At 46.2% G+C, this 14,326-nt stretch overlaps 2 protein-coding genes across 3 annotated transcripts in view; one reads left to right on the forward strand and one right to left on the reverse strand.

The window, feature by feature from the left end:
- Positions 1–4,381, forward strand: part of LOC110492816 (integrin beta-4) — a 30,788-nt gene extending 26,407 nt beyond the window's left edge. For both annotated transcript variants that reach the window (XM_036946097.1, XM_036946098.1), the window contains 5 exons: positions 466–654; positions 1,780–1,935; positions 2,196–2,360; positions 2,537–2,818; positions 2,966–4,381. In XM_036946097.1, the coding sequence (XP_036801992.1) occupies positions 466–654; positions 1,780–1,935; positions 2,196–2,360; positions 2,537–2,818; positions 2,966–3,123 (950 nt within the window). In that variant the 3' untranslated portion in view covers positions 3,124–4,381. The remainder of the gene's footprint in view (positions 1–465; positions 655–1,779; positions 1,936–2,195; positions 2,361–2,536; positions 2,819–2,965) is intronic.
- Positions 4,382–5,587: 1,206 nt separating this feature from the next.
- Positions 5,588–14,326, reverse strand: part of LOC110491317 (butyrophilin subfamily 1 member A1) — a 25,530-nt gene continuing 16,791 nt past the window's right edge. The window contains exons 8-9 of the mRNA XM_036946099.1: positions 6,958–6,984; positions 5,588–6,866 (exon numbers count right to left, since the gene is read on the reverse strand). Of these exons, the coding sequence (XP_036801994.1) occupies positions 6,280–6,866; positions 6,958–6,984 (614 nt within the window). The 3' untranslated portion in view covers positions 5,588–6,279. The remainder of the gene's footprint in view (positions 6,867–6,957; positions 6,985–14,326) is intronic.

Raw genomic sequence — 14,326 nt, forward strand, 5'->3', positions numbered from 1 at the left:
TTACATCCATTGCGAACGACAAAAGTTCCTAAGTAACCACTACGCCTCATGTGAAATAGCCCCATATTGCCGATCCCATATCTCCAGTGGGAACAATGATGCAAGTTCGCTATAGAGAGAACTCAAGCCAGACAGAGGCAGATGGGTGGAGGAGAGACATTAATGCTATTGACTGAATCAACTGCCATGCGTAGGAAATGTAAATCCTAGGACATTTAATGTCATCGGGATGTTTTCCTCTTCACATATCATTTGGGACCAGTGTTTTCCATATTACCAAACCGATCCGAGGTCCGTGGCCGCTGAGCGTGATCTCAGGGTCAACTACTATACTGTCAGACCTCGGGTATATCCGTGAAGACTTCTGATAGGATTTGAAGAAAGCCCTATCAACTGTTATAGATCTGATGGCCTTGTCCCAGCATCCCTTTACAGTAATCTAAACCCCTTTGTCTCTCTGTCCAGGTGATGTGAAGCGTATAAACATGTCCAGCCCCGCAGACAACTCCGTGGTGGTGCAGGACCTGCTGCCTAACCACTCCTACCTGTTCAAGGTGAAGGCTCAGAGTCAGGAAGGCTGGGGACCGGAGAGGGAGGGAGTCATCACCATAGAGTCAGCTGTCGACCCCAACAGCCCACTCAGCCCAATGCCAGGTAATCAGCTATACAGACCACTCAGCTCAATGCCAGGTAATCAGCTATACAGACCACTCAGCCCAATGCCAGGTAAATCAGCTATACAGACCACTCAGCCCAATGCCAGGTATATCAGCTATACAGACCACTCAGCTCAATGCCAGGTAATCAGCTATAGAGGCCACTCAGCCCAATGCCAGGTAATCAGCTATACAGACCACTCAGCCCAATGCCAGGTAAATCAGCTATACAGACCACTCAGCTCAATGCCAGGTAATCTGCTATACAGACCAATTAGCCCAATGCCAGGTAATCAGCTATACTGACCAATGGCAGGTAATCAGCTATACAGACCACTCAGCTCAATGCCAGGTAATCAGCTATAGAGGCCACTCAGCCCAATGCCAGGTAATCAGCTATACAGACCACTCAGCCCAATGCCAGGTAATCAGCTATACAGACCACTCAGCCCAATGCCAGGTAAATCAGCTATACAGACCACTCGCTCAACGCCAGGTAATCAGCTATACTGACCAATGGCAGGTAATCAGCTATACAGACCACTCAGCCCAATGCCAGGTAATCAGCTATACAGACCACTCAGCCCAATGCCAGGTAAATCAGCTATACAGACCACTCAGCCCAATGCCAGGTAATCAGCTATACAGACCATTCAGCCCAATGCCAGGTAAATCAGCTATACAGACCACTCAGCCCAATGCCAGGTAATCAACTATACAGACCACTCAGCCCAATGCCAGGTAATCAGCTATACAGACCAATGCCAGGTAATCAGCTATACAGACCAATGCCAGGTGATCGGCTATACATCTTTGCCCGCCATTGTGGATCACTCTTATCCTCACTCCTTTGGTTAGCTGATTAATCTCTGACCTCTAGCTCTCTGTTTCCGGTTTAATCTACATTTACTTTCGCTCTCTCCAATTACCTCTATCTTTCAATCCCTTGTTCCTTGGTCTCTCCTTCACTCCCTCCATGTATTCTCTTCCTCACGCTCTCTGTCTTCCCGCTTCAGTTTCTCCCTTCACTCTAAGTGCCCCCAGTGCTCCAGGCCCCCTGATATTCACAGCTCTGTCCCTTAACTCTCTCCACCTCTCCTCTCTAACTCCCCTTCTCCCCCAGGTTCTTCCTTCACTCTCAGTACCCCCAGTGCTCCAGGCCCCCTGGTGTTCACAGCTCTGTCCCCCGAGGCACTGCAGCTGAGCTGGGAGAAACCCCGCAAACCCAACGGAGACATCCTGGGCTACGTGGTCACCTGTGAACATCTGCACGGAGGAGGTGAGAGTGAACACTGACTCCAGATCAGTTTTCGGGGATTGTAGAGATTTTTTGTCAACAGTCATTTGCTAGGATTTATACATTGACATGATCGAGAGAGACAAAATCAAAGACTCTTCTATTTTGTTAATCTCTAGGTCTTCTTGACTTGTTATTGGACAATGCTAATCAAATGATCTTTAACTTTCATATTCATATCCACTTTAATTTCCTAGTCTGATCCCCACTGTCCCCCTTCATCTCCATCCCCCCTCCCCCAGGTGACATGCGTTCCTTCCAGGTGAGCGGTGACAGCGCTGAGACCAGTCTGACAGTTCCGGACCTGAGTGAGAACATGCCGTACAAGTTCAAAGTTCAGGCCAGGACGACCCAGGGCTTCGGCCCCGAGAGGGAGGGCATTATCACCATCGAGTCTCAGGATGACGGTAAGAGGACAGAGTCCTACAAGAGTCTCTTTTATCGAAGGTTTTATCTAGTGCTTAAATTGAAATTAATAAGGTTTCGGTACTCGGTTTCATATTTAGAAGCCAGTTTTCTATGCGTTTGTATATTTGGAATTGTATTGTATACTAATGTAGGATTCTCTTTCTCCTCTCTGTAGGTAGCATGTCTCAACTAGGAGGCCTAGGTGGTACATCTCAACTAGGAGGCCTAGGCAGTATGTCTCAACTAGGAGGCCTAGGTAGTATGTCTCAACAAGGAGGCCTAGGCAGTATGTCTCAACTAGGAGGCCTAGGCAGTATGTCTCAACTAGGAGGCCTAGGTGGTACATCTCAGTACAGCAGTCAGTCCTTGACCAAGAGAGATGTGTACCAACTTCCTACAGAGGGCAGCACACGCACCAACGTCACACACACCATGATCAACGACCCATACTACTCAGGTAGTGTATCAATTTAATCTCTCTCTCTCACTCCGACAGCATTTCTCTCTCTCGCTCGCTCTCTCTCACTCACTCCCACAGCATTTCACTCACTCACTCACTCACTCTCACTCACAGCATCTCTCTAACCCCCTCTCCTCCCCCTAGGAGATGGTATGATGGTGGTGGGGAAGACGACCCAGCACACAGAGACCAGCGGCATGGTGACACGTCATGTGACGAAGGAGGTGGTGCAGAGGAGCATGCAAGTGGCCGGCACCAGCAGCGTCACCAAGAAGGTCGAGAGGTCATTCTACGAGACCTGAAGTCAAAGGTCAACAACAAGATGGCGGCGTCCACGGTACCCAACATGTCCTCCTCTCTGTCTGTTACAAAACAATGGCTCCTCTCCTCCATCGGTCATGGGATTCATTTTCATTCTTCATTATTTAGTTTTGTCGTTGTTGTTTCTATGTTGTCGCAAACATTTTACATTCAAAGAACTCTACCACCCCCACAAAGATATGTCATGTTGTAATTCTCTATTGCTTCTATACCTGATACCACACCCAGAGGCTTTAGATAAGGCCATTACACTTATCTGAGGTCGGTTCTCAATAGTTAAAAGTAGAGTTGGCTCCTGCTAATATATATTTTGACAGAGATAAAGAGAGGGAGAGCAGGTAAGATTTTTTGTACTGGTTGGCTACTTTGGCGACTAGGTGCCTGCAACATGGCTGCAGTTTGTTAAATTGATGACATGCCTGCCAGTACCTTAAATAGGTTTTTTTTGTAGGGGTTCATTGTATTATTAGATTGTTGGTAACTCTCAAAGCCATTACAAATATATTAGACTGATGTGTTTTCTGTACGTCAGAAGAAATGGAATTAAAATGTTGATGCCAAATACTGTATTGCAATGTATTGTTTGTGTAAAAATATGTTTCCTATGGTTTTATATATTTCATTTCCTTTATTTTTTCCCATGCGTATGTGAACACATTTACTACATTCATAAATGGTCCTCTGTAGGTAGAGCATAGCACTTGCAACTCCGGGATAGTGGGTTTGATTCCCGGGACCACCCATGCCACCTGTAAAAAAATTATATATGCATCTGTGACTCTGTGTCACTTTGGACAAAAGCTTTAGCTAATTCGCATACATTAGTTATAACCTCTAAGGTATTCCTAGTTAAAGTGTGTCTCGTTACTGTGTCTGATTGAGTGCTATGGTCTAAAACCTTTTGTGTCTAACTAATATATTCTAGCATAACTTCAACGACTTAGTCCGGATATATAGGTATATGTTTTGAGACAAAAAAATATTGTATTGTCTTTATAATGTATTTTCAAACCCATGTTGTGCTTTAGTTCAATTCAAAATGCTGTCCATTGTAAAGAGTCCTTACACTTAGTAAGACACGGCAAGATTAGTTTGTTGTGAAAGTCATTAACATTTTAGAAATATACCAACAAAAATGTATAAGGCACAGCTTTTTTATCATATCTATTCATCAGTTACTGTTTTATATATCTGTCTATTTTATTACACTTAATAAAGATTGAATATAAACCACCTCTAGATGCATTTCTGTATATTCTCATGTACAGTTCATTCGGAAAGTATTCAGACCCCTTCCCTTTTTCACTCCTCAATCTAAACACAATAACCCCATAATGGAAGAAGTTTGGAACCACCAAGACTCTTCCTAGTGCTGGCCGCCTGGCCAAACTGAGCAATCAGGGGAGAAGGGCCTTGGTCAGGGAGGGGACCAAGAACCCGATGGTCACTCTGACAGAGCTCCAGAGTTCCTCCGTAGAGATGGGAGAAACTTCTATAAGGACAACCATCTCTGCAGCACTCCACCAATCAGGCCTTTACGGTAGAGTGACCAGACGGAAGCCATTCCAGAGTAAAAGGCACATGACAGCCCGCTTGGAGTTTGCCAAAAGGCACCTAAAGACTCTGACCATGAGAAACAATATGAAACCAAGATTGAACTCTTTGGCCAGAATGCCAAGCGTCATGGCTGGAGAAAACCTGGAACCATCCCTACAGTGAAGCGTGATGGTGGCAGCATCATGCTGTGGGGATGTTTTTCATTGAGGGATAGATGAACAGAGCAAAGTACAGAAATTACGCTCAAACTAAAAATCATTAAACAAAATAAGGTAGGGCCGTCATTGTAAATAAGAATTTTGTTCTTAACTGACTTGCCTCGTTAAATAAAGGTTCAATAAAATGAAAGGTATAGCGCAAGGAGCCGCTTGTGGATTTGACAGCTCTAACGCAGTTCCATTTCCGACCCTAGCAAAACAACTGCTATGTGGATGTCGGCTAAAGCGGATCTGACTTAAGAGCCCTAACTCTTCTATTTACTTTTTTCACAACTGCCACCAGTTTGGCGCCCCAAAACATGAACAAAGACATCGTCAAATATATAAACATGTGTAAATAATAAAGGATATTTAATGCTGAAACCCTCATATTAAACACAAATGCCATTCACTAAGTTGATGGGTTGTATTTAGGATAATGCTTTTATATTTTTTAAATCATATTTTATATGTGATAAGGCCCCACAGAGGCCAGAAATAATTAGACACCTGTGATAATCTGAAGTACCCATACAGGCCACTAGATGTCATGTGGTAAATTCCATAAAATTCCTGAAAGTTACAAAAATTCTGGTAGTTTACTGACTTTGAAAGTTACCCGTAATATACCCTACCTTTGCAACCCTAATTCCACACCTTTGTTGACTAGAAACCGACAAACATCTTCTTGAGATTTTTCTTAATTTATTGATGACTGAAAAAAAGCATTGTTATCACACCATTTTACACACTGTCAATATCAACCGTAACTTCCAAAAATATGCTTAGACTCTTGCAAGCTGGACAGTGGAATCAGAGAGGAAGAGAATCAGACAGGAAGAGAATCAGAAAATCTAAGAATAAGAGAATCAGAGGAATAATGAAGTACTGCATGCTACTCTCTCTACCATCCCTTTTATACACTATAGACTGTAAACCCTAGCTGTCTGTCTCTGTGTGTGTGTGTGTGTGTGTGTGTGTGTCTTTCTGTGTGTGTCTTCTGTGTGCAAGCTCTTGCTGAACTAAATATCGACTACGTCAGATCTTTGGGTAATTTGGGCAGCACGTTCTTTTACAGTTCCTTTGTACCTTGAAGTAGTGTGGCATGAAGGCAATGTAATAAAAGTGTAACAGGGATGAGGTAATAACTGTTCTTCAGTCCAGGTCCTAAGGAGTGCATGCATTTGTTCCAGCCTTGTTTTAACACACCTGAATTAACTAATCATCACACCATCGAATCAGGTGTGATAGTGCTGGATGAGAACAAAAGCCTGCCCTCCACTAGCCTGGAATTTACACAGAATTTTGCTACTATTACAATAATCTGTGTGGATTCCAGGCTAGCTCTCCAGGACCAGGTTTGAAGAACGCTGTAATACGTTATCACCAGAGACAGGGTCCAGGGCAGAGGCAGGGTTCCCTGGTCTGTGCCGGCCTGATCACCAGATCCCTCACTACCTCTACAGTCCCAAACACGGGGAACAGTCTCTCTGTGAAGGTCTCGTTGTACGTGTAGATGTGGGACCTCTTCTCCACATCGTAGAAGGAGAGCTGGCCCTGCTCATAGTCCAGGTAGACCCCTACCTTTCTGGGGACCAGCATCTGGGCCAGTGGCGTGGCGGGCACCGTCAGCGCCTTGAGGTCTGAGCCCCTCTCCAGCCTCAGGGTGAGGTAGCCCGTCTGTGTGTTAAGGGGACTGTAACCCTTCCTCTGGGCGGAGCCTTTAGCCACGCCCAGCCGCCAGTCCCGGTCGCCCACTTCGACTTCCCAGTAATGGCGCCCGGAGATGTAGCCCTCGCTTCCCAGAGCGCAAAACCACCAGCCGTCGAAGCGGCGACTGCAGTTAGGGATGTCTCGCCGCTCCAGGCCACAGCGCATTCGCTTGTCGTCATCAGAGAGGAAGAGGTCAGGGTTGGCTGTCTTGGGGTCAAGGGTCACTTCCTCTGCAGCATCACAGATCCAGTTCCATACTGAGATAAAAAAAAAAGTTGTTAAGAGTAAGAAAAGGCGTGACAGTTTCCTTTACTCCTCAATAACAAATCCATGATGAGTTTCACATACCGTTGTGGGGAATGTAGCGGGCTGCATCTGAAAGAGTCAACAAAACTGGGGTTAAAATACTGTCAAAAGTTCAATCTTAACCCATTTTCTGTTACTTAACTGCCAAGTACTCAGGCATGTTTGTTCCATTCCGCTCCTTTCATTTTTCTTATCGATACCAATTGGCAGCACTTCAAGTGATTCATCAACCATCCCAGAAAACATGCCCACATTGGCACGATGTGGGCCCAAAGGCTGCAGACATTAAGCCGATGGGCCTTGGCTCCACATTGGCACGATGTGGGCCCAATAGCTGCAGACATTAAGCCGATGGGCCTTGGCTCCACATTGGCACGATGTGGGCCCAAAGGCTGCGGACATTAAGCCGATGGGCCTTGGCTCCACATTGGCACGATGTGGGCCCAATAGCTGCGGACATTAAGCCGATGGGCCTTGGCTCCACATTGGCACGATGTGGGCCCAATAGCTGCGGACATTAAGCCGATGGGCCTTGGCTCCACATTGGCACGATGTGGGCCCAAAGGCTGCGGACATTAAGCCGATGGGCCTTGGCTCCACATTGGCACGATGTGGGCCCAAAGGCTGCAGACATTAAGCCGATGGGCCTTGGCTCCACATTGGCACGATGTGGGCCCAAAGGCTGCGGACATTAAGCCGATGGGCCTTGGCTCCACATTGGCACGATGTGGGCCCAAAGGCTGCGGACATTAAGCCGATGGGCTCCACATTGGCACGATGTGGGCCCAAAGGCTGCGGACATTAAGCCGATGGGCCTTGGCTCCACATTGGTCCCTAAGGCTTTGGCCCAGTGTGGGCAGCCCTCACTCTGTCTGAAATAATGTTTTCCCAGCAAACATGCCCGCATTAGCATGATGTCAGCCCGATGTGGGCAAGAATAATGGCCCCATTTGGGCTGCCCCACCCTATGCCAATGTATATGTTTTTAAATATGAATTGATGTATTATTTATTTATTACAATCCAATGCATACATTTGAACATTTTCAAGCATTAAAGGTATTTGGTGAATGTGTCACATTGTATCAGAATGACAACCATGTTGTCACTACCATACATATATTTCTTACAAGACAAACTGTTTAGTGTCCCACACCTCACAGTTATTTAAGATTTTTTTTAAACTTTATCATTGGCACGGTACAAGATCAAACCCTATTTGGGCATTACACAACAGAACACTTAAACTGGAACAAACTTCTCAGTAACGGTTGCACAGAAAGACCTGTGTGCAAACAATGCTCCAAATATTCAAAAAAGTCCCTGCCTCTACATTGTGAGGTAGTAGGACTTGGGCTAGCCTGTGTTGGGCTGGTGAGGGCTAGCCTGTGTTGGGCTGGTGAGGGCTAGCCTGTGTTGGGCTGGTGAGGGCTAGCCTGTGTTGGGCTGGTGAGGGCTAGCCTATGTTGGGCTGTTGTGAGCTATCCTGTGTTGGGCTGGTGAGGGCTAGCCTGTGTTGGGCTGGTGAGGGCTAGCCTGTGTTGGGCTGGTGAGGGCTAGCCTGTGTTGGGCTGGTGAGGGCTAGCCTATGTTGGGCTGGTGAGGGCTAGCCTGTGTTGGGCTGGTGAGGGCTAGCCTGTGTTGTGCTGGTGTGGGCTAGCCTGTGTTGTGCTGGTGTGGGCTAGCCAGTGTTGTGCTGGTGTGGGCTAGCCAGTGTTGTGCTGGTGTGGGCTAGCCAGTGTTGTGCTGGTGTGGGCTAGCCAGTGTTGTGCTGGTGTGGGCTAGCCAGTGTTGTGCTGGTGTGGGCTAGCCAGTGTTGTGCTGGTGTGGGCTAGCCAGTGTTGTGATGGTGTTGGCTAGCCAGTGTTGTGCTGGTGTGGGCTAGCCAGTGTTGTGCTGGTGTGGGCTAGCCTGTGTTGTGCTGGTGTGGGCTAGCCAGTGTTGTGCTGGTGTGGGCTAGCCAGTGTTGTGCTGGTGTGGGCTAGCCAGTGTTGTGCTGGTGTGGGCTAGCCAGTGTTGTGCTGACGTGGGCTAGCCAGTGTTGGGCTGGTGTGGGCTAGCCAGTGTTGGGCTGGTGTGGACTTAGTGTGAGCTAGCCCATCGCTCCAGGATTCCGTGATTCTGCAACAGCAAATAGTTTTGCAAAATCAACAATTCCCTGCTTATTATGCGAGGCTTACAAATTTGACCAATCACCACACTATTTACGCATAAAACAGACAAATCATTGTAATATTATCATTGAAACTGACCGATCACTGCAGTACAAAAAGAGGGCTCGCAATTTCAACCAATCACTGCACATTCACCGCATTATATGATTAAATCAAGCCACACGTGCACAAAACGTTTTCCCTTTTTAGCACAATTTCGCGACATATTGGACAAAATCATTGCATATTTACATGCTAAATGTCAGAATTGCCTCAGCAAAGTCAAACATTTTTGCTTGCAAATATTTGACAAAATCCAGACAAATTCCTGGAGGGACTGGCTAGCCCGTGTCAGGCGAATACCCACATAGGTATTCAATAGCGTCATGTTTGCTGGGATGTCACCCTAATGGCTATGAAAGGCTGACCGATTGACTTACCCATGATAATCTCTATGAATCTCATGGGATCGCTTGAGCACTGATAGATTATTAGCCATAGTTTTACTTAGTGGCACAATCAGCTCGCATTGTCACACAATGACACACCTGTGATCTCCAACATTTCTGTCACTGATTGCTGTAACACTTGTGTAAGGGCAAGATTTAATCAGATTTGCAATGGCCGTCACCTACAAAGCTGTTGTTTTGGCGGTGTCGGAGTTGAAACTGTGTTAGAGCTGTCAGCTCCCAGCAATGAGGGGGTTCGATTAATCTGGGCACCCGTGTAGGTGTGATTTGCATTGGGTGAAAGTTGATTGCCTACCGGGCGTACCGACGGCGAAGTTGGCTCAAAACAAAATTGATGTAATTAAACGAGTTGTAATTAGTAGGAGTCTGTGTTTTTCCATGCAAAAATGCTTGCTTTTGATTAAAACGCTTTATCTGTCTTCCCAATGCAAACTACTTAGAAAATTCTAGTGATGTTACGTTTAATGTCAGAGCTCTGAGGAATGCGTCAAAATCGCTAAGCAGTGTACTTCAAAGCAGCACACAATGCCTATATCACTTTATCAGAAGCATGTGATCAATGACATCCAAAGCTTTGTTTTGTTGAACAACGACCTGATTGGTTTGGTATAAGACAAAAAGGCTACATTGCGCATGCGCTACAGGGTGTGGGACGTCACCTATAATCATTTGGTTGCTCTAAAATCTTTTGACCAGCAGGTGCCACTATTGTACACTGTTGATCAAAGCCTCGAGTAAATTAACCTATTTTCGACACAATTGGCTGGAAAACCTTAATGCTTCAGGAAACTTAGTTTCCCCGTCACCAGAACATTTTAATATGAATTTTATGGAAAAAATATGTATGTTTCTGGACGATGCACCATGCTGCTTTGTTGACCGAGCGGCTGTTTGATTTGAGAACGGTGCTCCTCCCTCACCGCTTTCACTCGATGACGTGAAGGGCCCGGTTCCCCACCACTCAGCATAATCTAATACGCCCATTATACCTATTGTGGACATTGCCATTGGCTGCACGGAGTCGCATTTAGAAATTCTATGCAGCCGTGTTTACAAGTTCGAACACTGGAATGTAATCTACACCTTGATTAGGCTTATAGAAATTTGTCAGTATTTCGTTCTATGATTTTTCATTTTGATGGCCATTATTTCTATATAACCTTTACCCTCTCATTCTGAATGTCTAACGTACTCCCGAGTGGCGCAGCGGTCCAAGGCATTTTATCAATTGGACTGGGCACCTTTACTACACGGTAACAACACTACAACACTACTAATCCATAACGGCTGGTCTGCCGACGGAACAGCACGCGGGGGCTACAACAGACTTCGTCCGTCACGACGTACCTCTAAGGCCCTTCTGCTAGCCCCGGCCCGCTAGCTGTCTGAATTGCCGTGTTTTTTTTTTTATTTTTATTTCACCTTTATTTAACCAGGTAGGCTAGTTGAGAACAAGTTCTCATTTGCAACTGCGACCTGGCCAAGATAAGGCATAGCAGTGTGAACAGACAACACAGAGTTACACATGGAGTAAACAATTAACAAGTCAATAACACAGTAGAAAAAAGGGGAGTCTATATATACATTGTGTGCAAAAGGCATGAGAAGGTAGGCAAATAATTACAATTATGCAGATTAACACTGGAGTGATAAATGATCAGATGGTTATGTACAGGTAGAGATTGGTGTGCAAAAGAGCAGAAAAATAAAAATAAATAAATAAAAACAGTATGGGGATGAGGTAGGTGAAAATGGGTGGGCTATTTACCAATAGACTATGTACAGCTGCAGCGATCGGTTAGCTGCTCGGATAGCAGATGTTTGAAGTTGGTGAGGGAGATAAAAGTCTCCAACTTCAGCGATTTTTGCAATTCGTTCCAGTCACAGGCAGCAGAGAACTGGAACGAAAGGCGGCCAAATGAGGTGTTGGCTTTAGGGATGATCAGTGAGATACACCTGCTGGAGCGCGTGCTACGGATGGGTGTTGCCATCGTAACCAGTGAACTGAGATAAGGCGGAGCTTTACCTAGCATGGACTTGTAGATGACCTGGAGCCAGTGGGTCTGGCGACGAATATGTAGCGAGGGCCAGCCGACTAGAGCATACAAGTCGCAGTGGTGGGTGGTATAAGGTGCTTTAGTGACAAAACGGATGGCACTGTGATAAACTGCATCCAGTTTGCTGAGTAGAGTGTTGGAAGCAATTTTGTAGATGACGTCGCCGAAGTCGAGGATCGGTAGGATAGTCAGTTTTACTAGGGTAAGTTTGGCGGCGTGAGTGAAGGAGGCTTTGTTGCGGAATAGAAAGCCGACTCTTGATTTGATTTTCGATTGGAGATGTTTGATATGGGTCTGGAAGGAGAGTTTAGAGTCTAGCCAGACACCTAGGTACTTATAGATGTCCACATATTCAAGGTCGGAACCATCCAGGGTGGTGATGCTGGTCAGGCGTGCGGGTGCAGGCAGCGAACGGTTGAAAAGCATGCATTTGGTTTTACTAGCGTTTAAGAGCAGTTGGAGGCCACGGAAGGAGTGCTGTATGGCATTGAAGCTCGTTTGGAGGTTAGATAGCACAGTGTCCAAGGACGGGCCGGAAGTATATAGAATGGTGTCGTCTGCGTAGAGGTGGATCAGGGAATCGCCCGCAGCATGAGAAACATCATTGATATATACAGAGAAAAGAGTCGGCCCGAGAATTGAACCCTGTGGCACCCCCATAGAGACTGCCAGAGGACCGGACAGCATGCCCTCCGATTTGACACACTGAACTCTGTCTGCAAAGTAATTGGTGAACCAGGCAAGGCAGTCATCCGAAAAACCGAGGCTACTGAGTCTGCCGATAAGAATACGGTGATTGACAGAGTCGAAAGCCTTGGCAAGGTCTATGAAGACGGCTGCACAGTACTGTCTTTTATCGATGGCGGTTATGATATCGTTTAGTACCTTGAGCGTATATAGCGTGTCTCCAGCCAGCTTAACTACTCACTGGACCCCTATGATCACTCAACTAAGCATGCCTCTCCTTAATGTCATTATGCCTTGTCCATTGCTGTTCTGGTTAGTGATTATTGTCTTATTTCACTGTAGAGCCTTTAGCCCTGCCTTAGCTAACCCTTCAGTTCCACCTCCCACACATGCAGTGACATCACCTGGTTTCTATGATGTTTCTACAGACAATATCTCTCTCATCGTCACTCTATGCCTAGGTTTATCTCCACTGTATTCACATCCTACCAAACCTTTGTCTATTCATTATGCCGTGAATCTATTCTATCGTGCCCAGAAACCTGCTCCTTTTATACTCTGTTCCGAACGTACTAGACGACCAGTTCTTATAGCCTTTAGCAGTACCCTTATCCTACTCCTCCTTTGTTCCTCTGGTGATTTAGAGGTTAATCCAGGCCCAGAAGTGCCTAGCTCCACTCCCATTCCCCTTGCGCTCTTATTTGTTGACTTCTGTAACCGTAAAAGCCTTGGTTTCATGCATGTTAACATTAGAAGCTTCCTCCCCAAGTTTGTTTTATTCACTGCCTTAGCTCACTCTGCCAACCCAGATGTCCAAGCCGTGTCTGAATCCTGGCTTAGGAAGACCACCAAAACCCCTGAAATTTCCATCCCTAACTATAACATTTTCCGACAAGATAGAACTGCCAAAGGGGGAGGAGTGGCAATCTACGTCATACAATTCAGGTCTGTGGACAAACAATTCGAGCTTCTAAAAATCCACATTTCCAGAAACAAGTCTCTCACCGTTGCCGCTTGCTATAGACCACCCTCTGCCCCCAGCTGTGCCATGGACACCATATGTGAATTGATTGCCCTTCATCTATCTTCAGAGCTCGTGCTGCTAGGTGACCTAAACTGGGACATGCTTAACACCCCGGCCATCCTACAACCTAAACTTGATGCCCTGAATCTCACACAAATTATCAATGAACTGAACCTACCAGGTACAACCCCAAATCCGTAAACATGGGCACCCTCATAGATATCATCCTAACCAACTTGCCCTCCAAATACACCTCTGCTGTTTTCAACCAAGATCTCAGCGATCACTGCTGCATTGCCTGCATCCGTAATGGGTCTGCAGTCAAACAACCACCCCTCATCACTGTCAAACGCTCACTAAAACACTTCAGCGGGCAGGCCTTTCTAATCGACCTGGCCTGGGTATCCTGGAAGGATATTGAGCTCATCCCGTCAGTAGAGGATGCCTGGTTATTCTTTTTTAATTGCATCTCAGTGCAAGAGGTGTCACCGTAACCCCTAGTTCGAATGCAGGCTGCATCACATCCGGCCGTGATTGGGAGACCCATAGGGAGGCAATTGGCCCAGCGTTGTCCAGGTTTGGCCGGGGTAGGCCGTCATTGTAAATAAGAATTTGTTCTTAACCGACTTGCCTAGATAAATAAAGGTTCAATTAAAAAAACAACGACAGTGGGTGTGGCTTCGTGACAATGACCACATGAGCAGCTGCTCACTGATAGGGCTCCGGCACCACCAAAACACCTGCTATGCTGGCGTTGTCCCTCCCCGGTTAACGCTTGATCTGATCTAGGGCCTTCTTTCCATCACACCGACAGCGTCATTGCATTTTGGAACACCAGAAATGCCTTGCAGCATTGCGTGACAGTTGCAGTGCACATTGGATTTATCGAACGTAGACGGCTTGACAGAAATGGTAGCAGATGGTAAATGTTGAACTGGTGTTGCACACATATCCAGACGATGCTGTGTATTATTTTGCTCAACGAGGCGGTCGGTGTGTTCGAAGCGTCTTTCTTGATGAC

Source organism: Oncorhynchus mykiss, chromosome 16 (genome assembly GCF_013265735.2).
Source record: "Oncorhynchus mykiss isolate Arlee chromosome 16, USDA_OmykA_1.1, whole genome shotgun sequence".
Lineage (NCBI taxonomy): Eukaryota > Metazoa > Chordata > Actinopteri > Salmoniformes > Salmonidae > Oncorhynchus > Oncorhynchus mykiss.